Genomic DNA, 25,817 nt, shown 5'->3' with positions numbered 1-25,817 from the left:
CAGCCACAGCGGCTAAGTTCAGGTCACTTCTACTGTCTTCTTGATTGCATTTTAGGTTGGTTTTTTAAAATGTGTGTTATTTTAAAATGTCCAATTCCTGCAAACCCCTCAGAGTCTTGGCCCAGTGTCCATCCTCAGTTCAAAAGCAGAGACTGACGGTCAGTGTAGAATAAACAACATTGCCCGTTTTTTGTTTGGATTGTTTCTCTGCTCGCGATTCTCAGAGCTGGAATTTTCAGTACTGTTCTAGTCTAACAGGCTCAAAAACGCTGATCAAATAAGCAAGCTCTGTCAATGACTGACTGTTAGGGAGGGTCTCCAGGTTGGAGCCTGGCTGTAATCCTGGGAAAACGCTGCCCCTCTGCCCTTTTTTGAGTCCCTCTTTCTTTGCCAAAGGCTTTGTCCTTAGGCTCTCAGACTTGAACCTCCTACTTCAGGGGAGACCAATCAGAGACCTCTAGAGGGTGCAGGGTACTGGGCCAAGGATGGCTAGAAAAGGGAAATCTGGGTCCCGGGCCAAGATTCCTCAGTAGGGGGCGGTCCCAGGAGCAGGCGGAGCTTAGCTCATTGGTTGCTCAGCGAAAGCCCGGAGGCAGCTCCACACAGCAGCTGGACCGACCCGAGAACGCTAAACGGTACCCGGACTTGTTCCTGAGTGAGACTCTGACTCTGAGCTCGAGCCCGCTGCAGGTAGCTACCGCCGCCCTCCCTCCGTGCTGGGGCACAGCACCCCTTCGGTCCCCGAAAGGCAGTTCTCCCCCGGGTGTATTTGCAGGGCCCTTTCCACGCCTCTTTCCCTCCCCCTTCCTATCTGTCTGGGGGAGGGGGGCGGCGGACACAGTCCTCCCAAACCTCGTCTTGGTTCTGTTTCTTCACCCTCGCCCACTCGGCCCGCTGCCACGATAGCCACGGGCCATAGTAGAGAAGCTGGGACCTGAGCACCTTTCGCTCAGGTGGGTGTTCCCGGGTTCCCGACCGCAGGCCTTTCGTTCAGTGGGTACCGAGCATCCGGTATTCGGGAGGAAAAACAAAGCTAGGCCTTTGGGAATTCAAGGATGAGAGGCTTCTGTAGTACTTTCTTAGAGAGGTCCCCAAATCTCTGTAGTCCCCTCCAGTGACTATCAACATCTGTTATCACCTGAGGGCTTCTGGGAGGCTGGTGAAGTTCCGGTGAGAAGACCGCAAACTGAAAAGCGGGATAACCTGTAACTAGCCACTTTCCTCTGAGCAAAATGCAAGTGATGGCTTGGATCCTCCAGCACAGAGGCTTGGTGTGACCTAAGAGCAATTTGCTACACACACACACACACACACACACACACACACACACACACACGCCAGGTTCCCCAGGGAGGGCTTTCCTGGTAGACATTAATTTCTGCGTGGGTAGGGACCTAGCTGCAGGCTTGTTTTCCTGAATGAATTTTTCGTTCCTCTCCCTGCACGTGAAGAGAGGGTGGAAAGGGCTGGAGGTCAGGGGTCAGGCTGGTGCAATTATGTTTTGCTGTTGGGTGGAGCAAGACTCGTGTGAGCCAGAAAAGGCACCGCGATTCTATCCTGGCCAGAGATGAGCTGTATAGCTAAGCAGGAACCAGAAACGCTGCTTGGCAGTTGCTTACAGAGTTTAGGTACTGTTTACATTTTACCGCAGTGGTTTTAGTAAAGTCTGATGTTTTCAGAAGTGGAGTTGGCACTAAACAGACCCATCTCAGCTGCTGCTTGACTTGTACCCCAGAAGGGTAAGCCCCTTCCCACTGTGCTATGGTCTGTGCTAGGCTGCTTCCCGAGGCCTTGAGTATTCCGACGACTGCCCGGGCAAGGTGTGTCAGGTTTTATCCATGCAAGACCCCATTCAACACAACCCCAGGGAGCTCTACAGGTGAGGGAACTGAGGTTCTTGCTCAGGTCCCAGGCTAGTTCATTGGTGTCCTTTATGGAAATCTGCACATTCCCTTAGCTTGTCAGTCTGTGTGTCTATAGAGTAGCTACTGTGTCTCAGGCATAGTTCTAGGCACCAGAACCAATAGAACCAGAGGCCTGAATCTGATGGGAGAGCGGAATTAGTAAAGAGATACAGGTTTGTGTTGTTTGTTTCATTGGGATGGAGGGGTCTCATTCTGTAGACCAGGCTGACCTTGAACTCCCAATTGTTTGTTTGGTTATTGTCCTGGGTTATAAGCATCCAGATTGAGAATGGTTTATTTATGGTTTTGGCCAGAACTAGGGAAAAAAAAGTTCTTAGTTTCTCTTGACCTTGCCTGTAGCCACACTAAGAATGTATGGAAAGGGGGACACAGACTAGGAAGTCTGTGTGTGCAGATTTCAGCGGTGACTTGGAACTTTGCGTATCTTCTGAGGCTCTGGGGTATTGTCATCCTCAGAAGGGGGCTTCCTGGAGAAATTCTGGTTCCTCGCTGTCCCTCCCCTCTGTGTCAGTAACACTAGCAGTGGCTAGAATGACAGCTGCAGAAGTCCCTGGCCTGGAGGAGGAGCTCACCATCACTGACACGCACGTGTAAAGACAGTCTGGCGTGTGAGGTTGAGAAGCAATAATCTGGGGGTTCAGAGGTGTTCCAAGGTTGGTCTGTTTGTTCAGTCTGTCATGTGTCAGAGATTGTCTTCCAACTCACTATGTAGCCAACGGTGGCCTTGAACTCCTGATCCTCCTGCCTCCACCTCCCAAGGGCTGGGGTTACAGGGAGGTGCCCCATCAGTGACTGAACCCAGGTCTTTGTGCTAGCTAGGGAAGCACTCTCATCAGCTGGGCTTTATCCCCTGTCCCAGCTCCTGATTCTTGTGTCCCCAGATGGGGAACTAAGCAGCAGCGCACAGTTGTAGCAGAACAGAGATGGCGGAGACATGTTATTAAGGGAAAGACCGTTCCCAAAGGGGAGAGAGCAGGGCTGGAGAGAAGAGATTTAGCTGCTCAAACATTAAAGGTTCACAGAGGACCAGGGCTTTTGTCAAACACTGGCCTTTTTGCCTCACTTCCATAGTGTGGGCTTTTCCTCAACCGTTCTATCTATCCACAGACAACGTCATTATCTGGTGTGTCTCATGAGCGCCTTAAATTTCTGTTCAGAAGTGTGGGCTATAGGTCACACTGCAACGGGAGGACCAAGAAGGGCCTTGCAGAGCAGGTGGTATTTCACAAGAGACCCAGGAGAGGTGCGAAGGGGGGGAAGACTTGAGGGGGACATGATGGGTGGACCAGAGAGTTCTTTGGGCGTTTGTACCCCACAGCCTATGTTTCAGGAGGATACACTCCTTGGTATCAGTGGGCCTTCAGGTAGCCCTGCCACTCTCACCCGTTCACCTTGTTTTTCCCTATCTGCTCCAAGGTCCTCAACATGCTGAGCGTCCGATTCCTGGCGCACCGGCTGCTCTGCCTTCAGGGTCGGACCCCCTCGTACTCTACCTTAGCTGCTCTCCCGAACCCAATCCCAAACCCAGAGATTCGCTACAACCAGCTGTTCATCAACAATGAGTGGCGTGACGCGGTCAGCAAAAAGACCTTCCCCACAGTGAACCCCACCACAGGCGAGGTCATCGGGCACGTGGCCGAAGGTGACCGGGCAGATGTGGACCTGGCCGTGAAAGCAGCCCGGGAGGCCTTCCGTCTGGGGTCCCCGTGGCGCAGAATGGATGCCTCAGAGCGGGGCCGGCTGTTGAACCGTTTGGCTGATCTTGTGGAACGGGATCGGGTGTACTTGGCCTCTTTGGAGACCTTGGATAATGGGAAACCTTTCCAGGAGTCTTATGTCTTAGACCTGGATGAGGTCATCAAGGTGTACCGTTACTTTGCTGGCTGGGCTGACAAGTGGCATGGTAAAACCATCCCTATGGATGGCGAGCATTTCTGCTTCACCCGGCATGAGCCAGTGGGTGTCTGCGGCCAGATAATCCCATGGAATTTCCCACTGGTCATGCAAGGCTGGAAGCTGGCCCCGGCTCTCGCTACAGGCAACACTGTGGTCATGAAGGTGGCAGAGCAAACCCCGCTTTCTGCCCTGTACTTGGCCTCCCTCGTCAAGGAGGCGGGGTTTCCCCCGGGAGTGGTGAACATCATCACTGGCTATGGCCCCACCGCAGGGGCAGCTATAGCCCGGCATATGGATGTGGATAAAGTTGCCTTCACGGGCTCCACCGAGGTGGGCCACCTGATCCAGAAAGCTGCTGGGGACTCCAACCTCAAGAGAGTCACCTTGGAGCTGGGTGGGAAGAGCCCCAGCATCGTGTTGGCAGACGCTGACATGGCTCATGCAGTAGACCAGTGTCACGAAGCCCTCTTCTTTAACATGGGCCAGTGCTGCTGTGCGGGTTCCCGGACATTTGTGGAAGAATCCATCTATGAGGAGTTTCTCGAGAGGACTGTGGAGAAGGCCAAGCAGAGGAAAGTGGGGAACCCCTTTGAACTGGACACCCAACAGGGGCCTCAGGTGGACAAGGAGCAGTTTGAACGAATCCTGGGCTACATCCGGGCTGGTCAGAAGGAGGGGGCAAAACTTCTCTGCGGTGGGGAGCGTTTTGGGGATCGTGGCTTCTTCATCAAGCCCACAGTCTTTGGTGATGTGCAGGACGACATGAAGATCGCCAGAGAGGAGATCTTTGGGCCCGTGCAGCCTCTGTTCAAGTTCAAGAAGATCGAGGAAGTGATTCAGAGGGCCAACAACACCAGGTATGGCCTGGCTGCGGCTGTGTTCACCAGAGACCTGGACAAGGCCTTATACTTCTCTCAGGCCCTGCAAGCTGGGACAGTGTGGGTGAACACCTACAATATCGTCACCTGCCACACGCCGTTTGGAGGCTTTAAGGAATCCGGCAACGGGAGGGAGCTGGGGGAAGACGGGCTTAGAGCCTACACGGAGGTGAAGACTGTCACCATCAAGGTTCCAGAGAAGAACTCCTGAGATTGGCCACCTTGGAGGCCCAGCCATGTCCTGCAGTTCCACGACATCCCGCCAGCAGATGAAAAAATTTGACTTTAGCCCGAGTTCCAAATGAAGTGTTACAAGGAGTGTCAGCAAATAAAGTGGTTAAGTCAGAGCTGTTCTTTTTAAAGTACAGATGGTGGCTGGGCTTAGAGTGTCCCAGCCTCACTGATGACCTTCCAGTTATTGTCAGGACACCTTAGGAGTCGCTAAAGGTGTATTTAAAGTGGTTGACTGTAGCCATACAGAGGAATGGTGAATTGATCCAGGTGCAGCATGGATGAGCCTGAGCACAGAACGCAGGGAGAAAGAAGACCGCTTTGTGCTGAAATGCCCAAACTTGTATCTGTAGTAGAAAGCGGAGCAGTGGCCAGCAGGGACTGGGGGGAGGGGAAGAGGGGAATGACTGTTTCTGGATACTGGGCTCCTCTTGAGGAGGTCTTGAAAATGTTGTGGAATTGGGCAGTGGACGTGGTTGTACGACGTTGCAATTGTCCTGATTTACTACCGAATTGTACTCTTAATTAGGGTATGGGAATTAACTTCATTTTAAAATTAAGATAAGCTCTATTTGCAAATCTGTCTTGATTTTTTTTTTCTCTCTCCTGAACATTTTACTATCTCTGGGCCTTAGAGGACCCAGGTAGTCATCTGGCCCCTCCTACCCTAAGTTTCTGGGCTTCTCTTTGATTTCTTGACTGATATACAAAGACCCAGGGAATATTGCTATAGTTCTGGCCAGAGAAAGTCCATATTATTTAGGGGCTTTCACTGTCATCCTCCTAACCACTACTGAGTCACCTCACAAGGAGGGTTTGCTAGCTTTGTTCCTCAGAGTTCTCTATTGCCACCTTTGATGCTTACACACACACACACACACACACACACACACACACACTGTGGACGTCATGGAAGGTGAGAAGCTGAAGCCCAGCTGTCTCCTTGTCTTCTGTTGTAGTTTATGGTGCTTACAAATTCTTCCAAGTTTTTAAGTCTGCTTGTTGTGAATGCCATACCTGTGAATGCTACACTCTGTGAATTCTGCAGTCTGTGAATGGTAGAGTCTGTAAATGTACAGCGTGTGAACGCTACAGTCTGTGAATGCTGCAGTCTATGAAGACTACACTCTGTGAATGTTACAGTCTGTTAATGCTACAGTCTATGAACACTACACTCTGTGAATGCTACAGTCTTTGAATGTCCTACCCATGAAAGCTACTGTCTGTGAGCACTTAGAAAATGCTACGCTCTGAGTGCTATGCCCTGGTTATCTTTCCAACAACCTGCAATCAAAATGATTTTGTTTTTCAGAACTTGCTGTGTAGACAAGGATGCCCTTGAACTTTTGGTATTCCTGCTTCCACCTCCTGAGTGCTGGGATTACAGGTGTGTAACACCACAACCAGTGTTACGAGGTGCTGTGGATCAAATTCAGGGCTTTGTGCACGCTAAACAGTCTCTACCAGTGGAACTGTATCTCCACCTTCCTTCGCTGTTGTAATGATGGCCAGGACTTGGGTTTGGTCTGAAACGGCTTCTTGAGGGTTGAAGGTTTGTTTGGGTCTCACATCTCCCTTCCTGTGAGACTTCTCTAGGGCTGACATAGCCTTGGCTCAATCTCCTCCATGTATTTCTCTTAAGAGGCCCTTGCAGCCATCTCTGCAGCCATACTGTAACCCCATCACACTGTAGTGAGGGTTTCTGATTATGACGGTTTATCTTCACTGTCTGCTTGGCTGACCCATCTCAGCCTCCCAGAGAAGTGATAGCTAAATTGTAAAAACACACCCTAAACGTAGCTGCTATCATCCCAGGGCCTGGGCATTCAGACTAAATGGAAAAGGGAGAAAGACGAGAACAGGATGAGCACAGCTACTCATGTCTTCTCCCTGAAGAAATGTGGACACAGTGTGACGGGCCACTTCACACCCCACTGCCATGTGTTCCCTACAGGATAGACTCAGGATAGGCTGTGTCCTCTCAGACAAGGAACGGGGGTTTCCTCGGGCCTCGACCTTCAGTCTGGCACATGGCCTGCAAGGTTGAGCTGGAAGATACTGTAGTTTGAAAGCCATGCATGCATCCACTCATCCTTCCTCCAGACTCCTACCACGCTCATCCTTGGCCAAGTGCTATGCCAGGTGCCTTCATGCACTGCTTTGACCTTAAAACAGTACTGTAAAGGAAGGCAGTTGGTTTGTATTTATTTATTTTTCCATAAGCAGTGGAAATTGAGGGGCTTTTTTTATTTAAAAACATTTGTGTGTATGTATGTGCTTGTATGTGTGTGTACCTGTGTGTATGGATGCCTGTCTGTGTGTGTACCTGTGTGCATGGTGCCTGTATGTGTGTGTACAGGTGCCTGTCTGCATGTGTAACTGTGTGTACAGGTGCCTGTCTGTTTGTGTACCTGTGTGTACAGGTGCCTGTCTGTGTGTGTACCTGTGTGTACAGGTGCCTGTCTGCGTGTGTACCTGTGTGTACGGGTGCCTGTCTGTGTGTGTACCTGTGTGTATTGGTGCCTGTCTGTGTGTGTACCTGTGTGTATGGGTGCCTGCAGAAGCCAGAAGAGGACATCAAATACCATCCTGGAGTCAGAGTTACAGGCGGCTTGTAAGCTGCCTGACGTGAGCGCTAAAACTGAACTCAGGTTCTCTGGAAGAGCAGCAAGTGCTCCTAACCTTGGAGCCATCACTCTGGCTCTGGGAGGCTTAGCAAAGCGCTTATTTGGGTCAGTTTTCCACGAGCATGCTCTAGGAACCGGACAAAGGAGTGGTTCAAATCTTTAAGCTCAAGTCTGTGGCCCCCAATCCACAACAGTGCTCAGTCACACCTGCCCTAATCAGCCTCATGCCCCCAAGGCACTTCCATGTGGGCTGGCATCATCGTGGGTACAAGGCTGACCTCTGGTGGTCCCTGCTTCCACTAGTTTGCTCAGATCCTTCATTGATCTGAAAGAGAAAAAACAATCCTTTTGGGACCATTGGGAGAACGTGAATCAGAGAAGACGGCCTGCTGGGAGTTCAGTCTGCAAGTAAGACAATTACAGAACGGGGTGACAAGGGCAGGGGCAAGTGGGAATGCAGTGACCAAGATGTCAGAGTGCACCGGCTCATCTGGAGCTCCTGTCTGTCCTCAGGGGTCCCCTGGAAGATGTATCCACAAGGCACCGGCTCATACAGAGCACCCCTCCCCTGGGATGCCGCCAGTCATTTGCTAAGCAGCTAGGCAGAGTAAACTGTTCCCACAGGAACAGGGAGGCTTGGGGGGGAGGGGTAGGTAGTCAGGAGTTAGAGCACTCTGCCTGTACCCTAAGGAAGCCCTGGCAGTCATAAAAGGATCAGCTCAGATTCAAAGTCTAAAGGTCACTCTATTTCCATGTGGATAATGGACCTGGGGCAGATTGTGTAGGACACTGTTGCTTTGCCACCATAACACTAGCTTGAGCAGGGTGTGGCACAAGGGGGATCCCGACCAGCCAGGAAGCGGGGTAAGGTAAGAAGATGACAGATGGTGCCAGAGGGGAGTCAAAGGTACCCCTTTTGTTTGGGGTAACCAGTGTGTGGGGGCGGGGATTGCCAGCTGCTGCAGAAGGGAGCCTTGAGCTGGGGGAGATAGCTCAGCTAATAGAGTATTTGTTTAGCACGCACGAAACACTGGGTTTGGTCCTCAGTACCACATATAATCAGGCATGGTGGCACACACCTGTAATCCAAGCACCCTAGAAGTGGAATCAGGAGCACCATAAGTTCATGGTCACCTTGGGACACATATCAATCAAATTTGAGGCTATGCTTGAGTATATGAGAACTTGTGGGGGTGGGAGGGAGGGGAGGCAAACAGGGAACCTTGCTGGAGGAGCAGGCTTAGGAGCAAGGGAAAGGGGATCAGTTTGCCTATTCCCTCACTCAGCACCTTTGATTAAGTGTTTCTCTGTGGGCTGGAAATTGTGTTAGGTGCTGGGGCTGCAGCAGGGAACTGGACAGAAACAGTCGGCTTCCTAACTGATGGAGGAGGGAGGCCAGAAGCAAAAGACACACGATACAGCCATCCCTCGCTAACCTCAGGGCACTGGTTCCAGGACCCCAGTGGACATGCGCATATGTCTCTCTTCTGTCAAATGATGCTGTCTGTGTCTACCCTGACACATCCTCCCAGGGACTTTACAGTCAGCCAGTGATAGGCACTGTGAGAACTCTCTGCCTGTGGGAACCAGGCACTTCTCGGCCAGGAGGCCACCAAGTCAGAGCTCACAGGCAGCCCTGACCTATAATGGCATCCATACTCCAGGGGAGAGGAGCTGTCCCCACTGAGCCACTGAGGCAAGCACGGTGCTGGACTCCATATCCTGAATGCATTAAACCACAGACACCAGAGCAATGTGGTTTCCCTTAATTAATTAAAATATCACATAATACCCACTCCCTGGTTTAACGTTCATGGGGCCCCCGTGAAGGCTGAGAATAAGAATAGCTATCAGATGAGACCGTTCCCTCCTGGGTGACTCTGATTGTCTGGCCTACGTCCTCAATCTAGGGGGACAGGAGGGTAGCATTTTCTAAAGATAGGAATTAATTTCATCGCAAAGCCTGTTGCAAAAATATCCATCGTACTAAAGCCCAGCTCTTTGGTGGCTTAGGATAAAAAGTGAACACCTTTGGAGTTGAATATAGGCTATAGAATCACTGAGGACCCCCTTCTCTGTGAAGCATACATCCCAAGACTCCACAAGGACACCTTTTCCGACTGTGTTTCATCTGTATGCGTGTACCTGTTCGTGCAGGAGAATAAGTGTGCAAGTATACAGGTACCCAGCGTGCAGGTGCACACATGAGTGTGGAAGTGTGACCTCAGATGTCATTCTTTAGAACTGACATTTTTTTTAGACAGGCTGGCAGCCTGCCACTTAGTCTTAGCTGTCTAGACAGCGAGCCCCAGGGATCGATCCATCTCTACCTCCCCAGTTCTGGGACTGCAGGGCTTGCACCACCACAGCCAGCTTTTTCATGTGGGTTCTGTGGATGGATCAAATGCAGGACCACACACTTGTACAGCAAACACATTAATCTCCCTATATGTCTATGATAAATTGAAGTTATAGATTAGGCATACTAAGTATCAATAATAATAATAATAATAATAAACAAGTTTAAAATGCTATCATTAAAATCATGTGGATGTTATCTCTTTCTAAATTTCTTTTGGGCAGCGGGCCGCTCAGCCTCCAGAGAGCTCTCGCGCCACAGCCGGCGAGCACCTGGCACACACTCTATTCTCCCACCTAGCGACTTGCACCGTCTGGGACCTGACCCCATTCCTCACTCTGTCTATGAGAGGTGAGAGTTCAGAGTGGTGAGTGAAGAAATCACTAAATTCCATGCACTAAAATGGATGAAGATGTAAGTCCAGGAAACTCAGAAGGACCAGGCTGGGAATAGTGGGTGGTTAAATGGTTAATAGTGGATGGTTAAGGCTGGTTAAAAACTACAAGTAGGGGGCTGGAGAGGTGGAGCAGCAGTTGAGAACATTTGCTCTTACAAAGGACCTGGGTTTATTTTCCAGTACAGCCAGAGCTACAATAAAACTCAGTCTCAAAAACAAACAAACAAACAAATAAATAAAAATAGAAAGAAAGAAACAAAGAAAGGAAGAAAGAGTAGTCCCCTAGAACCTAGAACCTGCAGGCCAGAGAGCAGATATTCTTTTTTCTTTTCCTCCTTAAGCGGGGCTTCTGCCTGGGTGAGGACACCCCACCACCTACAGATACCACCCAGTTTCCTTTCTTCAGTGTGCCAAGCAGAAGTCAGGTGTCTGCTGTTTGCCTGCTGGGAGAATACTGGTTTAACAAGTGTGCGGCTTGCTCAAGCAGCTCCTGAGTCTGGCAGAGGGTCCTACCTACAGCTAAATCCTCACAACGGGGAGAAGGAGGAGCAGAAGAGCCACCCGAGCGGTCCATGCCAGGAATGAGGTGACAACTTTGAAAAGAATGCCCGGGCCCTACTCCCTAGGGCCACGCCACTCAAGGAGGGTGGGGCCACAGGGAGCTCGAGGAGCATTCAGTCCAAAGCTGTGGTCACAGGTGGAAACCACAACCCAGAGGAGGGAAAACACCCACCCCAGTCACCTCGGACAGGGCAAGGGACCCCCTTCCCTTCATGACAGTCACAGAGCACCCCTAAGTCACAGACACCAAATCACGAGTCGGTCGGCACATGCCTTGTTTTGAGCCCTTTAGAATTACAAATACACAGTGTGCGACCCATCCTGGGACGAAAAGAGTTAAAAAAGAATTGTTCTAGCACAATTCATCCCCAAAATATAAAAAAGCTACATGCATGTGTCTCCCCAGGGTCTGCCCTGCTAAAAACTACATCTGCGTAAGAATCTAGTGTGCCTTGCTTTCTTAAAAACCATACAAAAAGCAGTCATCGACAGGCAGTCTCCCCAGATTTTCACAGAGCAAAACGATCCACTCCTTGATGTCGCCATCGTATCGTGACCGGTGTCTCCAGAAGCCTGGGAAGGAAGGGGGGGGGGCGTTAGAGGCAGAAGCTCGCTCTGTTGTAATGATCTTTGTTACATGCGAGGTGGAGGACGTGATGCTGGGGTCCAAAGCCTTCCTCAACTGAGGGATGAAGCCAGGGCTGATGGGGTGCGGGGCAGTCCTGGAGCATTGAGAATATTTAAGACCAAAGGTCAGATATTCCAGGGAAGCAGATTCCAGCTTATAGGCAGGGACGTCTCAAGCCCTAAGAAGCCCCGAGATGGCTTTACGGTGGTTGTAAGCATTTCATTCCAGGAGGCACGCAACCAAGAGCTGGCCAACAGTGCCTGCCTGCTGTAGAGGGAGCTCAAGACGCGGATGTAAACCACGTTATTATAAATGATATAAAACAACACATATCCTTGTGTGTATCATGCGTAATAGGAAACTTGAGTATTAGGAATACAACTTGTAAGATCTGATTTCCCAGCCTTGCTGAAGTCCTGTGGTTTTACACTTCCATGTTTTTCTCTCTTTGTTCCTAGGACCTCCGATGGCCTACAGATACCTGTCCTTCAACCCCAGCGCCACTTCCTCGGTGACATCTTTCCTTCAATCTCCCCAGTGTAAAGACTCTCCTGTCTCATGCCCATGGCACTCCCTGCATGGTGGTGATGGTTGTCATTTCTCCACACACCCTACAGAAGGCAGTCCAGCGAAAGCAGTCAAAAGGAGCAAGGGGTTAGGACCACAGCAAAATCCTTCTGCTTGCCGGGCGGTGGTGGCGCACGCCTTTAATCCCAGCACTCGGGAGGCAGAGGCAGGCGGATCACTGTGAGTTCGAGACCAGCCTGGTCTACAAGAGCTAGTTCCAGGACAGGCTCCAAAACCACAGAGAAACCCTGTCTCGAAAAACAAAAACAAAAACAAAAACAAAAAAAAATCCTTCTGCTTTTAAGAATGTCCACTGGCTGTTCTTGCAGGAGACCTGGATTCAGGTCCCAGCACCCACACGGCAGCTTGCTGGTCAGTCTTGACAGTGTTATCTGTTCATGACGGCAACTCCCATACCTGTGAGAGGATCAGGCTGCCCTTTGGCTCTGGTGAGTGGTGTGTGTGTGTGTGTGTGTGTGTCCCACTTCACCCCCCTAGCACAGTTGTGTGACTTGCCATGGCCAATGATCCACCCAAAAATATGACATCACTTTGGAGCAGAAACTTGCAGAAACTCGAATGTGACTACTGGGCTCCTGCTCATCTGTCTGCCATGAGGGTGGACATGACCCGCCCTGACGCTGCTGCTCCAACCTGGTTTTCATTGAGAAATCAGCGGAGCAGCAGTCGCATCTCTCATGCTACTGGGAGGGGGACAGAAATGACGAGGGATGTGTACCGTGTTCCTCACAGGAGGTCAGCTGGAACTGAGGAGTGGAGACGTTTGTATCTGCTCAGATCGAGGACTGTCACGGTGCCGTGGGACTGGGCCTCGCCGATAGCATTGGTCGCGTGACAGTGGTAGACTCCCTCGTCTTCCTTCCTCAGAGGGTTGATCTAGGAATACAACAGACAGGTTTATACAACTGCGCGTGGCCCATATCACACTCAAGACTGACGGCCTTATTCAGCGCTCTTTCTCTTCAGGCAAGCCTCTCACACTCACTGTGTGGCTGAGGAGGATCCTGAACTCCTGATCTTCCGGTTTTCACTTCTAGCGTGCCAGAATGAGAGGCCTGTGCTACCACACGGGATTTCCACGGCACTGGCAAACCACTGCAGGGCCTCCTGCGTGCTAAGCAAGCCTCCCCCCCACCCAATTGAGTCACGCCCCAGCCTGCACACAGTTCACAGTGACAGAGCTGCTCGGTTGTTGCTTTTCAGAATCGGACTCTGCCTCCTTAGGGACCCTCCTGAAGGGCCTGCTCCTTGCTGTGGCTCTTAGCTTTAGTGGCTTCTCTGTATCCTCAGCCTTTATTGTAAGCTGCCTGGCCTTTCACTAAAGGTGACAAGGGCTGCCTTTGAGGGAAAAATGCATAAATCTTAAGGACATTTACCCACCAGAGAAGACTGCTAAGGGTTCTTTAAGGGGCAGCCATTACAAGAAACCATCAAGAGACCTTGTTCTCAACTTTTTCCATACATAAAAAAAGAGAGAATGCTTGATTGGAAGCTGTATTCCCAGTCCCTCACCCAGAACTGGTAGAAGCGAGGCAGACATCCCCTGAGAGCTTGCTGGAGTTCACCACCACATACACACCCACTCCCGTCTCTTTTGGCTTCTCCTGTAGCAATAGCCCTACCCAAGGCTGTGGTTCCCTCTCTACTTGTGGCCTTAGGCAGGTGCATTAGTTTCTCATGGTTGCTGTAACAAACAGTCCCAAGTTTAGCAGCTTGATACAATATAAATTTATCACCTTCAGTGTGGGTCCAGCATGCTCACATCATGGTATGTTCAGCATCCCTAAACCTTGAGGGGACAGTGTGTTTTCTTGCCTTGGCCAGCTTCCAGGGGACACCCGCACAGTTACGGCACCATCCTCCACCGTCCGTAATGGTGGGAGCACCTCTCTCAGCCTGCCATACTTCTGCCTCCTTCTCCCTCATATAGACTCACCTTTAAACTAGACTGGCCTCGCTAATCCATTAAGTTTAAGACCCTAATGGCATGTGACTTACCTGCGAATCCCCCTGGGCAATCTCATCTTAAAGCTTTAAGCCCCCACCCCCTTGCCACATGGGACAGCCCATTCACAGGTGGGCACAGGAACATTTTTTGGGGCCACTGCAGCAAGTCATTTATTGTGGTGATTTGAATGCAACTGGACCCCATAAGCTTAGAGGGAGTGGCACTATTAGGAGGTGTGGCTTTGTTGAAGTGGGTCATGGCCCACTGTGGGGGAGGGCTTTGAGGTTTTCTATGCTTAGGACACCACCCAGTGTCTCAGTCGACCTCCTGTTGCCTGCAAGATGGAGAACTCTCAGCTTTTTTCCAGCACCAGGTCAGTCTACATGCTGCCATGATCCCTGCCATGTTGATAATGGACTGAACCTCTGAACTGTAGGTGAGCCACCCCAATTAAATGTTTTCATTGCTAAGAGTTGCCTTGGTCTAGGTGTCTCTTCACAGTACTAAAGACCCTAACTAAGATACTTACACTCTTGGGAGCTATCTAACCTGCTCCGCCTACTCCAGAGGGTCCACTGGGACATAGACAGGGGAGGTGGATCTGGTGGCACACACCAGTTACTCTGTGGGCTGGAGCAATGGGTTCAAGAATTTGTGGTCAGCCTGGGCAATATAGTGAGACCTTGTCTCAAAATAACATTTTAAATGTTTAAAAATTACACTTATTTGTGTATATGCATATATATGTACACATACACACACTCATACACACACACACACACACACACACACACACGGAGATCAGAGGACAACTTGCAGAAGTCAAGTCTCTCCATCCTCCATGTGGGTCCTGGCAATTAAACTCAGGTCAAGCACCTTTACCCACCAAACCATCTCATTAGCCTTCAAAGTAAGAATTTGAAGTGAGGTCCTGGGTTCAATCCCCAGAAAAGCCAAAAGGAAAGAGTAGGGAACAGTTTTATTTATTTATTTATTATACAATATTCTGTCTGTGTGTATGCCTGAAGGCCAGAAGAGGGCGCCAGACCTCTTTACAGATGGTTGTGAGCCACCATGTGGTTGCTGGGAATTGAACTCAGGACCTTTGGAAGAGCAAGCAATGCTCTTAACCACTGAGCCATCTCTCCAGCCCCCGGGGAACAGTTTTAAAAGTGTAGCGTGTCATTATCAGCTGTTTGCTGATAATATCTGAAGAGCTTCTGCACCCCGATAAACTTCTCCGCTGACGCAATAATTCGAATCAGACCAAATCAAACCGAATTAGAAAAGGCCCAGGTTTAATGGATACAAACGCTCCCAGATGGCTTTCCAACCCCGCAGAGAGGAGCTGGGGAAGGTAGACCAGAAAATCACGGGTTTGTTCTCTGGGGGAGGGGACAGGCGGGGCAATTTAAATACCCTGTGGGCGTGGTCTTGAGCATCGCTGGGAAGGGGTCATTGGCGGGCTTTCTTAGAGGTGGAGTCTAGACTGAGGCAACTCTCAGGGAAGGGAGCTCCAATAATCCAAAACACTCACCAAAATCCAGGATGTGGTCTCATGGTCAGAAGGGCCCCCACGCACATGGACAGCTATATTGACATGGTCTCCGGGCAACTCCTCCAACTCCTCAGTGCCCTCAGGAGAACCCACGACCTATACGAGGCAGAGAAAACATACACCGTTTTGAAAATAATTCTGAGCCAGGCTGACCCCACAGGCCTCTGGCCACCTGCAACCTCCCTGGACTCCATAGCAGATATCAAAATGCCTGTCATTCTTAGGCAAACAACTCAGGCTTCCTTGATTAAATATGTGTCTCTTCGGACAGCGCCGCCTGCTGGACATTGAGGTTGCCAACTTTTCCAAAGGGTGGTGGAGGGTGGGAATAGCTGTGAATTTCACAGCCCTCATCAGGGCTGTTGGGGCAAGGGACCGAGTAAAGTTGCGACCTTTGCCAATCTCTCAGAATCAACCCTCAGCGTTCAGGACGGGATTGGGTCTCTGTTACCAATCTGTTGTCTAAGGACCCAGCAGCTGAGAGTTTGCCAGCTAGCAGAGCTTTCTAGAACAAACGGCATGGGAAGGAATGCCACCCCCTCCTTTGGAGAGAGCTCTGGGGTGGCATCTTGGTGGCACAGGGCTGGAGTGTCTTTGTTAACCCTTCGGCCCACATATAAACACACCTAAGGAAAAACCGTTACCACCCACGGCTCCTTCTGTCTCTGGTCTTCTCTCCCAAGTTCACAACACGTGGGCACAAGCACACAGACAAGTATAGACATGCTTGGAGAAAATTACCTTCTTCCAGGTGATGACGGGGGTGGGCACAGCCTTCACCTCACAGGAAAGGAACACTTGAGCCCCAGTGACATTGTGAACATCTCGAGGTGGCATGAGGACCACAGGAGCTGCAAGAAGACAAAGGAACAACGCTTTACCCTGGCAGGTCAGGAGCCCAGCCCTGGGCTCTGAGGGCCCACAGGAAGCCCTTAGAGGAGGGAGTGGCGGCTCCTCTGAGGAAGTGTACTCTTAGGCCTGGGATCTGCAAGCCGGCCTAAAGGGGGAAAGTGATGTCCAGATGTCCAGTGGTCAGTGGTAGAGTCTGGGTCTCACCACGCCCTCTCCCTGAGTTCCCCCAGCACCTCAGCTACCATCTGCTTATTTACTGCTGGTTACGTAGCTCTGAACACCGAGCCATCTCACCAGCCCCCAAGATTGAATTCTTTACGTGAAGATGAATAAACATCCATCACATTAGGGTGCAACATTGCTCTTAGCTTCGATGATTTGGTAAAAATTACACATATACTAAAGAACTGTTTTAAAGTGTATTTCTTGATGATTTATTATCCATAAATATTTGATGCTTTTCTGCATGCTTACTTTATATACTCTGCACTCAGGGTCACATAGGGATTTCTCAGATCTTACAATGGAAGGCTTAAGAACCCTGAGGGTTAGGGGTGGTGTCAAGTCAAGTTACCAAGGGCAGAGAAGCTTTTCTGCCTCCGTGTACAGGGGGCTCAGAGAAGAGAGACTTGGGTTTTGTTTCTTTAAGAGGACCTGAGAGCCTGCAACACAGGTTAGACCCTTAGCTCACCCTTCGCACCTAGCTTCTTAACATACCAGGGATCTCTTTGGCTGGCATCAAGTCTCATCCTGAGATACCTTGATGCTCTGACCTTCTCTGTGCTCAGGCCTTATTGCCCCTATTCTTCCCAACTCCAACAGGGGGATTTCCTACCAATCCCGCAGGCCTCACCACACAGTCAAGTCCTAAACAAGGGTTCTGTTCATATTTGACCAGATGCATCCCAGCTGGCCTCGGGGGTCCAGGACTCTCTACCTAGTCTCACCTGCGTCGGACAGCAAGATCAGCCATGAAGTCTGGCAAGGCCAAGGCCTGGCCAAGGGAAGGCTGTCAGCTCTTGCCTCTTCTCTAGTGACTTGAGGAGACCCTTGCTTCCCTGGGCTGTGGCGTGAACCAGGCATGGAAGGAGAGAGCAATTACTGCACTGGCCTGACATGCGAGCGAGAGCCAGGGGCGGAGGTGGCAGAAAGATCACTAGATGAAGAAAACACAACACACGAAAGAGGAATGCCACCGTTCCGGAGTCAGCGAACCAAACGGTATGGCAGGGCCTGTGCCCACTGGGATGTGGCTACAATTAGATAAGAGAACAAAGGGAAAGGGACAAAGTGGGTCACAGTGAAGGATGCAGGGGTGGAAGGCCACAGAAAAGACTTACAGATGGCGTGGGCTGCCCTGTGGGTGCTAGGAATCAAACCCAGGTCCTCTGGCAGACCAGCCAGTGCTCTTAACTACCAAGCCAACACGGAAAGGAGACTGGTATAGCCCCTCCCAACACAGTAGGGCAGACCTTGTCAAGCCAGCGCCTGAGTATCTGCACACCCGCAGGGATAAAGAGCTCCCTACCTACAGAGCCAGGCCCTGGAGAGTTCTCTGATCAAGTTCACCCTCAGGAGATGCTTCCTTCCTCTGTCCTCACCACCAATGATGCCAGCGCTGGAGTCCTTGGCACAGTGGCCCTCCAGTGGGCACAGGCTGCCTGGCCCACGCCAGGCCACCTACCCTTGCAATCAGCCACGCTTTCAGCTCCGCCCGCACGACTGCTCTCCAAGGCCATGTCTAAACCCACAGCCAAGATTGCAGCCAGCGCTCCATTGGAGAGAGGCCCCAAACTTCCAGTGTGCCCTGCGGTCACAGGGGCTGCCTGGCAGAAGCCCCATCTGCCACAACAAAGAAGGGCTAATTTATTCACATCCCCCTGCCAGCACCTCCTCACAGCCACACAGGCGCTTCTACCCACAAGCCTGTCCCCAAAGGGCCGTGGGACAGCCACACCGCACAATTCCAGGGCCTTCAATAGGTTCCAGAGGGACGCTCCGTCAACGCGTCTCACTTCCCTTCAAGTCAAGTCATACATTTTAAATGAGACTTCATCACTCCCTTTCAGGCCTAAATGAATAAACCAGTAAATCACATTTCCTACACGCTCCTCAAGAGTCCCCATTCCCTCTCTTTCAATAAGTACAATTAAGAAGCACTGTCTAGGGAAAGCTGCCTTTGCCACCGCTTTCACGGCAGGAAACACCATTTCTTTTACAAAAGAGCCACCCCCCCCCGCTTTCAGTGTTAAAGCGACCTTTCCCGATGCGTTTATTTATCTATAAATTCGCATGCTGCACACAACTCATTCTGGTGCGCAGATCCCCGTTGGACTGATGCAGGGGGCTGGGAAGTCACCATTGGAAGCAGAGCAATTCTGTGGCCTTGTAAAATTTCCTCAGGCCCCTGCTGTCAGTCACCTTCTTTTAATTTGGATGTATCTGGCATTAAATTTGCATCCTTAGCCGTAACAGCTCTGCACAATCAATAACACTTGGCGGTAATAGTACAGCTGTTCACGCCTTCCTCTCCTGCAGTCCTATCGGATGCCAGGAGGGGGAGCTGCACAGGGCTAGCCCAACCTCATTGGTGGGGGGTGTGATTCCTCTTTCTGGTTGTAGAGATCTAGCCCCACCTCAGTGCTGACACCATCTTGCCTTTCCCCCCCCCAGAGGACTCTTAGCATCCTCACACCAGCCCTGGAAGGTCGGTGTTTTACCTCCCATTTTACAGCTGGGAGCTCAGGCTTAGAAAGGCGAAGAGCCTGGAGGAACAGGGGCTCAAATTCCCGCCCCGGTTCCAAACAGTTCCATACTAGCTTTGATACTGAGACAACTGTTATCTTGGTGGGTTCCCTCTTAGAAGAGGAGGGCAGCTCTTAAGAGATCGTGTCAAGGGGTCCCAGACACAGTGTTTTGCTGGGAGGCCTCACGGTTTACAGGGTAGAGTCGGAAAGTCACAAGTCGTGACAAGGCCAGGATACAGAGCCAACTCACCAGAGAGGATCCAGGCACCTACACAGGGCACAGCCGTGGGTTGAGGCACTACTGTGAAGTGCTATGTAATTGGGAAGCTCATGAGGGGCTGGCTACCAGTGCTTCAGTGAGGACTGATCACACAGGTATTGAATGATGAACCAAAGTCTCAGATCCCCAGATGGGTGGATAAGTGACCTCTAAAACTCATGTGTTGAAGGCTGAGTTCTTAGTGTTATGGTGGTGGTGGTGGTGGTGGTGGTGATGGTGATGATGATGGTGGTGGTAGTGGGGTGTGGAGGTGATGATGGTGGTGATTGTGGGTGGTGGTGGGTTGTGGAGGTTGTATTGGTGGTGGGGTGATCGGGTGGTTGTGGTGATGGTTGTGGGGCTGCCCATTCAAGAAGTGAAGCCCAGCAAAAGGTCTTCAGATCACCAGAAGTATGATCTCAGAAGGGACTGTAGGGTTCTGCTTCCTGGCTTGGGAGGGAGCAGTGTGCTCCACCACACATACCTGTTGTGGTATGCTGTTCTTGCCAGGGGCTAAGAGAGAAATGGGGCTGTGGATTCTGGACTGGAACCCCAGGACCAGGAGTCAAGACAGAGCCATTCTGTCATGGTCACTGGCGGTATTCATGGTGATGAAATGTTAGCACGGACCAAACTCTGCCATTTAGGCAGTGGGCCACTCTCCTCGAGAGTTCTGGGAATGGTTAGCTTTCCTTAGGTCCAGGTTCTCCGGGGCCAGTCACTGGCCAGCCTTGCCAGCTGTCATGAAGTGCCAGTCTCAGGCATTATTTGGTCTCTATTATCCACACATCACCTCCCAGCAATGCCCAAGAGGGACCGCCCATAACACTAGCAGGGCAACTCTGGTCCTCACACTACTCAAGTGTGATAGCAGGTGCCAGTGACTCCCAGAGGCAGGAAGGATGGTATGGTGGGCAGGACTGAAGGAAACCCACTTAAAGTTCTGCCTATGCTGAGTGTTCAGTGCCACACTTCAGTCTCAGCTGGGGCTGCTGCGGAATAGACACAGGTGCCCATCCTCCTTGGAACCTGAGTCAGGCCGTGGCTGCCTGGCACTCTTCCATTAGGTCTGTGGCAAGACAGAGACATTATGGTGGAAGGGCAGAATGGAAGGAAGCTGTTCATCTAATGGCTGCCAGGAAGCAGAGGAAGGGATAGAGATGGTTCTTGGGACAAGATTTCCCCTAAGGCATGGATGCCCAGTTACTTCCTCTAGTTAGGCCCCGCCTCCTGAAGACTCCATCACTCCCAGGAGCGCCACAGCTGGGGACTAAAGCTTTAATACACAAATCTTCCAGGAAAACTTCATATTTAAGCTATCACATACCTGCTGCCTGCCTTCCACAGGCCGAGATGAGGAACACTTGAGGGCCCATTGCAACCTTACACGGTGTCCTAAGGAGGGACCCAGAGACACAGTAGTCCATGCTACCCAAAACAGACCTTTCTTTTTGCTTGCAGCCCTCTACTGACCTCTGGTGACAAGTACTATCTGGTGGTACTACAGCCTATGACCCTTAACCCTGAGGGTCTCCAGAGCTCAGAGAAACTGCAATGGTTCAACACCCTGCAGGCTGCAGCTGCATGGCAGTGATCTTCAAAGAGCCCAGGACATAACTTCTCACCTCCGGGATGTGAGTGTTGCCATCATCCCGGAAGGAGCAGCGTTTTCCTTCCTGTCTACCTTTGACTCGAATAAAGTGGCTCTTCAGGGAGGCCAGTAGCTCCAGGCCAGTCCAGGCTTCTAAGTGGGTAAGTTCCATCTCTCTAACTCTTCCCGGCTCAGTACTTGCTTCCTTCTCATGCTCGCAGCAGCCAGGAAATCCAGGGTGTCACAGCTCCATCCATCCCAGGGCTACAGCAGGTCACAGCCACTCAGTTGTGTGTGGTCGGAGGAGGTAGGACCTCTGATAGGCAAAACAGTGCCAGAGAGACTCAGCCACCTGGGAGTCCAAGTGTGAGGCGAGTTGCGAACCATTGTCTGCTCGGGAAGAGGACAATGCTGCCCCACACTCTGGCATGCGGGAACCTAATGACAGCATCTGTGTCTGCTGTGTGGGTCTGCCCAGATGAAAGGACCTGCCTTGTTATTACTACATGTGGTGATCTGCCGCCCTACCCCTTCCATTAGATGGGTCCTTGGTGGCTGAAATGAAAGATCATCCTACATGCCGCAGAGATTTAAGTTAATGGTGTCATGGAAAGCAAGAATAGCCCAGTCGTCCCCCAGGACCCTATCTGCTTGTATTAAGAGACACACAAGCAAAAAATTTAATGATCAACGTGCCAAATAGGCTTGATAATTTATGCTTATAATCACGGCTGGATGTGGAAGGAGCCCCTGCTTAATCCCACTGCCTGCAGCCTGCGATTCAAATCCCCTCCCTCAGCATTCATGAAAGGCTTTGGAACACGAGGCCCCTTCCTTTGTCCCTCTCACAAAATGGCATTCACCGCCTCCTCTGGTTACCTGGTAACACGTACCCCGGGCTTGTAAATGGAGGAGGAATTCCAACCAAGGTGAATTTTCTGAGATTCTGGGGCTCAAGCTCTCTCGGAGGAGCTGCTGGGGCCCAAAGCCCTACAGGCTGGAGATGGACGGCTGCAATCTGCCAAGAACCAGGCAGACTGACCTGGGGCCCTGACTCAGCTGGGGCCGGCCATTTAGCTTCAAGAAATCCCTTTTGGTGTGTCTCAATGTTCCCTTTTATTAAGGCAGTGGTTCTCAACCTGTCTGTCGAGACCTGTTGGAGGTCAAATGACCCTTTCATAGGGTCACCTAAGACCATCGGACAACACAGATATTTACATTACGATTCATAACAGTAGCAAAATTACAGTTATGAAGTAGCAATGAAAATAATTTTATGGTTGGGGAGTCACCACAATATGAGGAACTGTATTAAAAGGTCGCAGCATTAGGAAGGTTGAGAATCACTGTGTTAAGGGGTTAAGACCTCCCTGCTCTCTCCAGTGACTGCAAAAATCAAGGACAGCAATGCATGCAAAAACAATGTCTAACAATAAAACAGTCACACATAGGTCTTCAATGTACAGGGCTCAAAGGATGCTCTCAATATTGGGCAGTGGGCAATTCTGAGCAAAGGCTTCTGGGAAGGGCAGCATCTAGACCCAAACACCATTTGCCACCACTGTCCCGCAGAGGCATCACTGGTCTCCACTGGGAAAGGGCTAATCAATATGTATGAACCCTCACTCCATTAAAGTAGAAGTACCTGGGTGCTGATGGCGTCTGGGAGGAGCTGAGCAGGAGTGACTGTCACCAATACTGAAGTAAAACTGTCTGTTTCCTTTCAAAAGGGGTCCCCTGGGGCTTTGTTAAAAGTGCTCCTGCTGTGTCTCTTGAATTAAAGATGGCTTGAGGGCAGGCCAGAATGAGGTGTAGCCCGAGTAGGGAAACAGCTCCCTGTACAGCCACACCTCCCTGAGAGGGCAGGCAAGGACCACACAAGCTTGTGAAGACAGAGGTGACAGGTAGACGACAATCAGGTCCGACAGTCAGGCCCGAGGTGGGTGACACAAACCCTGGTGGAAAGGACAGCTGAGCCCAGGAGTGCCAAAGTCTGCCACTAATGAGGTGCTGGAAATTGGCTTCTGAATTGCTCCCTTTGGCTCCGAGGGCCTCTTTATTCTCCAGGCTGGAGCCCAGGGCGGGCCTCGGAGCCCATAGATCAGAGCTGAGGGGCTGGCACATTTACTTGTCATTTGGTAATTTTCAGTGAATTAGGGGTGTGGGTTTTCCATCTGCCATCTGTCTGTACTCTGGTAACCATAGCAACCACCATCTGCCTGACTTAATATTATCAAGTCCACTCCTGAAGGAGTGCTGGACAAGGGGTTGGGACCTGGGGGGTGGCAGCCTTTCGTGGACATCTTGGATTAGTCCCCTGCATCTTGGGTCTCTGGGTCTCCTCTGCGTAAAGGCGGCTTTGCACTACATGCCTTGAAGGGGTCTTTCTCCTAAGAACAGAATGCCCCTCCAGGGAAAAATTACCCAAGCCCATCACCACTGGGAAGCTCTGGGCAGCGGTGCCTGGTCAGCATTTTTTTCTGTGTCCTGTGTGTACCATTAGTGTTACCTGTCTCAGACAAAGGGAACTGCCTGGGCGCCAACTGCTGAGGTGGCAGATTGCAGCCGGTGACAGAACTCCAGGAAGGGAAGACGGGACTGTGTTGGTGTCTAGGGCAGATACAAGCATTCCAAAGAGAGAGGGAATAACAATGCCTCCCCTGGAGCCCTTGTGACTGGAGAGGGAAATGACCAGGCTCAATGTCACTAGGGGAGCCAGGAACTATCCAGGAGTTCTCCCACCCCCCAGTCAGCACTGTCCGCCAATGGAGCATGGACTAGGGAAGAGGCACGGTGACTTTTCTGTGTAACCCAGCCTGCTTCAGCCCTCACGGGATAGCACATGTCATGTTTCCCTGGATGGTGGACTTCCTGCCCTGTCTCCATCAGTCCACCAGAATCCTGGATCTGAGCACGTTTCCATGGAGTGTTTGGAGGGAGAAGAGAGTAACACAATACCAACCACTGTTTAAGGCCTGGAAAAGGGGCACCAGGTGTTTTTCTTAAAGCACTAACTTTGGCATTTGGTTTAGACTTCGTCTCCTAGCTCAGGCCAGAAAACTCGAGAAGCCCGAAGCACAGCCTGCATGATAAGCTTCCTGGGGACCAGTCAACCATCACATTTACCACACTTACCGTTCAGACAGAATAGATGGGCTGTACTCTGAAAACTCCTGGCCATGTCAAACCCACACACAGGCAAAACAGGCTAGATTTTCCTGGACACAGACACTGATTTTTTTTTAATTACCCAAGACAGTAATCAGGGCACCAGGGAGGTGTGCGGTGTGGTGCTGAGCTTTGAAGTCCCTGGCAACCCAGAGCTTTCTGTTCTTTTAAGTGTCTTAAAGCAAGACACTTCAAATCACTTGCACTCTAGCCTGGGCCAGCCCCTGTGGTCCCATTATCTTCTCAGAGTTCAAGTTTCCAAAGGACTCATCTGAAGGAATCTCCCAGGGCCTTGGTTAATCTGGGTCTCACTGGATGCCTAGTATCCTGGTCTCTGTCTTGGTGACTCCTCAATCCCATGTGGAACTCCTGCTGTCCGGGACCGCTCACCTTCCCTTCCTCTCTATTTAAGCAACCCACTTGATCCAGGACCCACTCCAATCCCATTTTCAAATAATTGCGATAGCAGGTTCTTAAGCATCCACATTCCTGCTTGCTCTAGGGCTGGAATCTCCATGAAGTGGGGAAGGCAGCAGGCAGGGTGTTAGATTTCGCCCCACTCTTCCCCAAAATGAAATTAAGATGCGAAATACTGCTCCTGGAGGGGAGAGTGGGGCCCAGGTGGTGTCCACTTCTATGTAACAAAATTCTTTGTCCTACACTTTAGAGCATTGGGATCCCGCTTTTCCCATTTGCCTGGGTCTTTTGGGGTCAAACCCCACTCACCGAACTCGCAGGGGCCATCGCGTGCCTTGTGCAGGTGGCCAGGGTGCACGCGGGGTGCGTGCCGGGCGCGCATACGTAGCGCGCAGATGCTGGAGTAGGAGCGGCCGTCGGAGCCGCAGACCGTGCCGCGCTGCGCGCACACGCAGAGTCCCGTGCCCTCGGGCGCCGTCTCCGCGGCGCGACTCGCACATACCAGGCCGGGACCACAGCGTGCGCCCACCCGTCCCCCACAGCTCGCGCCCTCGGAGCCCAGGCAGCGCGCACAGCAGCCGCACTCGTCTCGCGCGGCGATCCAGGGCGCTGGGCAGGGCGAGGGCTCGGGGCAGCTATCCAGCCGGCACGGGCCGCACTCGGGGTGTCGTCTGCCCGCGTCGCGGAGCCCGAGGCTCCGGGTCAGTGACGGCAGCAGCAGGAGCAGCAGCGGCAGACGCCTCATGGCCAGCTCCCGAACGGACGGCAGCAGCGCCTCTGCTCCGCTTAGCGCTCGGCGCGCGCAAAGCCACCGCACCCGCCCCGCGCCTGCTGATTGGCCCGGCCTGCACCGCGGGGCGCCCCTCGGCCCGGGACCAGCTCCGCGGGGCCCAGAAGTCTCCAGAACAGCTCTGCCACCTCCGATTGAACTCAGGGAGAGACCCAACCTGGTCCAAACGACGACTTGTCCGCCAGCCCTATATGTTAGGACTCTCGATCCTCCCACCAGGACGCCCCACTTTATTTTGTCCTCTTTCCAGTTTTGTTTGGTAAAGGGACTCTCTAGTTTAAGAAGTCAGATTTTATAAATGGATGGGTAGATTTCCTTCACGGCTCGAATCTCAGTTCCTCAGCCCTGCTGCCATAGGCCGCTCTGGCTATCAGGTTCTTGGGTATATTTTTCAGGA

The 25,817-nt window shown here is 51.5% G+C and overlaps 2 protein-coding genes across 2 annotated transcripts; one reads left to right on the top strand and one right to left on the bottom strand.

Moving 5' to 3' along the window:
* The first annotated feature begins 584 nt into the window (after nt 1–584).
* Aldh1b1 (aldehyde dehydrogenase 1 family member B1) lies at nt 585–5,485 on the top strand. Its single transcript, XM_057790606.1, has 2 exons — nt 585–690; nt 3,342–5,485. Exon 2 carries the CDS (start codon nt 3,351–3,353, stop codon nt 4,908–4,910), a length of 1,560 nt encoding a protein of 519 aa, XP_057646589.1. The 5' UTR covers nt 585–690; nt 3,342–3,350; the 3' UTR covers nt 4,911–5,485.
* A 5,824-nt stretch (nt 5,486–11,309) lies between these two features.
* On the bottom strand, nt 11,310–25,375 carry Igfbpl1 (insulin like growth factor binding protein like 1). Its single transcript, XM_057791160.1, has 5 exons — nt 24,940–25,375; nt 16,338–16,447; nt 15,576–15,692; nt 12,809–12,966; nt 11,310–11,447 (listed from the first exon to the last, which is right to left on the bottom strand). The coding sequence occupies exons 1-4, from the start codon at nt 25,373–25,375 to the stop codon at nt 12,817–12,819; spliced, it is 813 nt and encodes a 270-aa protein (XP_057647143.1). The 3' UTR covers nt 11,310–11,447; nt 12,809–12,816.
* Nucleotides 25,376–25,817: the final 442 nt, after the last annotated feature.

The sequence above is a fragment of the Chionomys nivalis genome, chromosome 16 (genome assembly GCF_950005125.1).
Source record: "Chionomys nivalis chromosome 16, mChiNiv1.1, whole genome shotgun sequence".
Taxonomy (NCBI): domain Eukaryota; kingdom Metazoa; phylum Chordata; class Mammalia; order Rodentia; family Cricetidae; genus Chionomys; species Chionomys nivalis.
Note: the sequence above shows the minus strand (reverse complement) of the source record. Positions and strands in the feature narration are given on the sequence as shown.

What these genes read in the sequence shown, in the direction of transcription:
- Aldh1b1 (XM_057790606.1), top strand. Translation starts at nt 3,351, where the DNA reads ATGCTGAGCGTCCGATTCCTGGCGCACCGGCTGCTCTGCCTTCAGGGT.
- Igfbpl1 (XM_057791160.1), bottom strand. Translation starts at nt 25,375, where the DNA reads ATGAGGCGTCTGCCGCTGCTGCTCCTGCTGCTGCCGTCACTGACCCGG. An exon ending in CGATGGCCCCTGCGAGTTCG is followed by an intron (nt 16,448 to 24,939) that starts GTGAGTGGGGTT and finishes GTCTTCTTGCAG; the next exon opens with CTCCTGTGGTCCTCATGCCA. An exon ending in AGACCACATCCTGGATTTTG is followed by an intron (nt 12,967 to 15,575) that starts GTGAGTGTTTTG and finishes TTGTATTCCTAG; the next exon opens with ATCAACCCTCTGAGGAAGGA.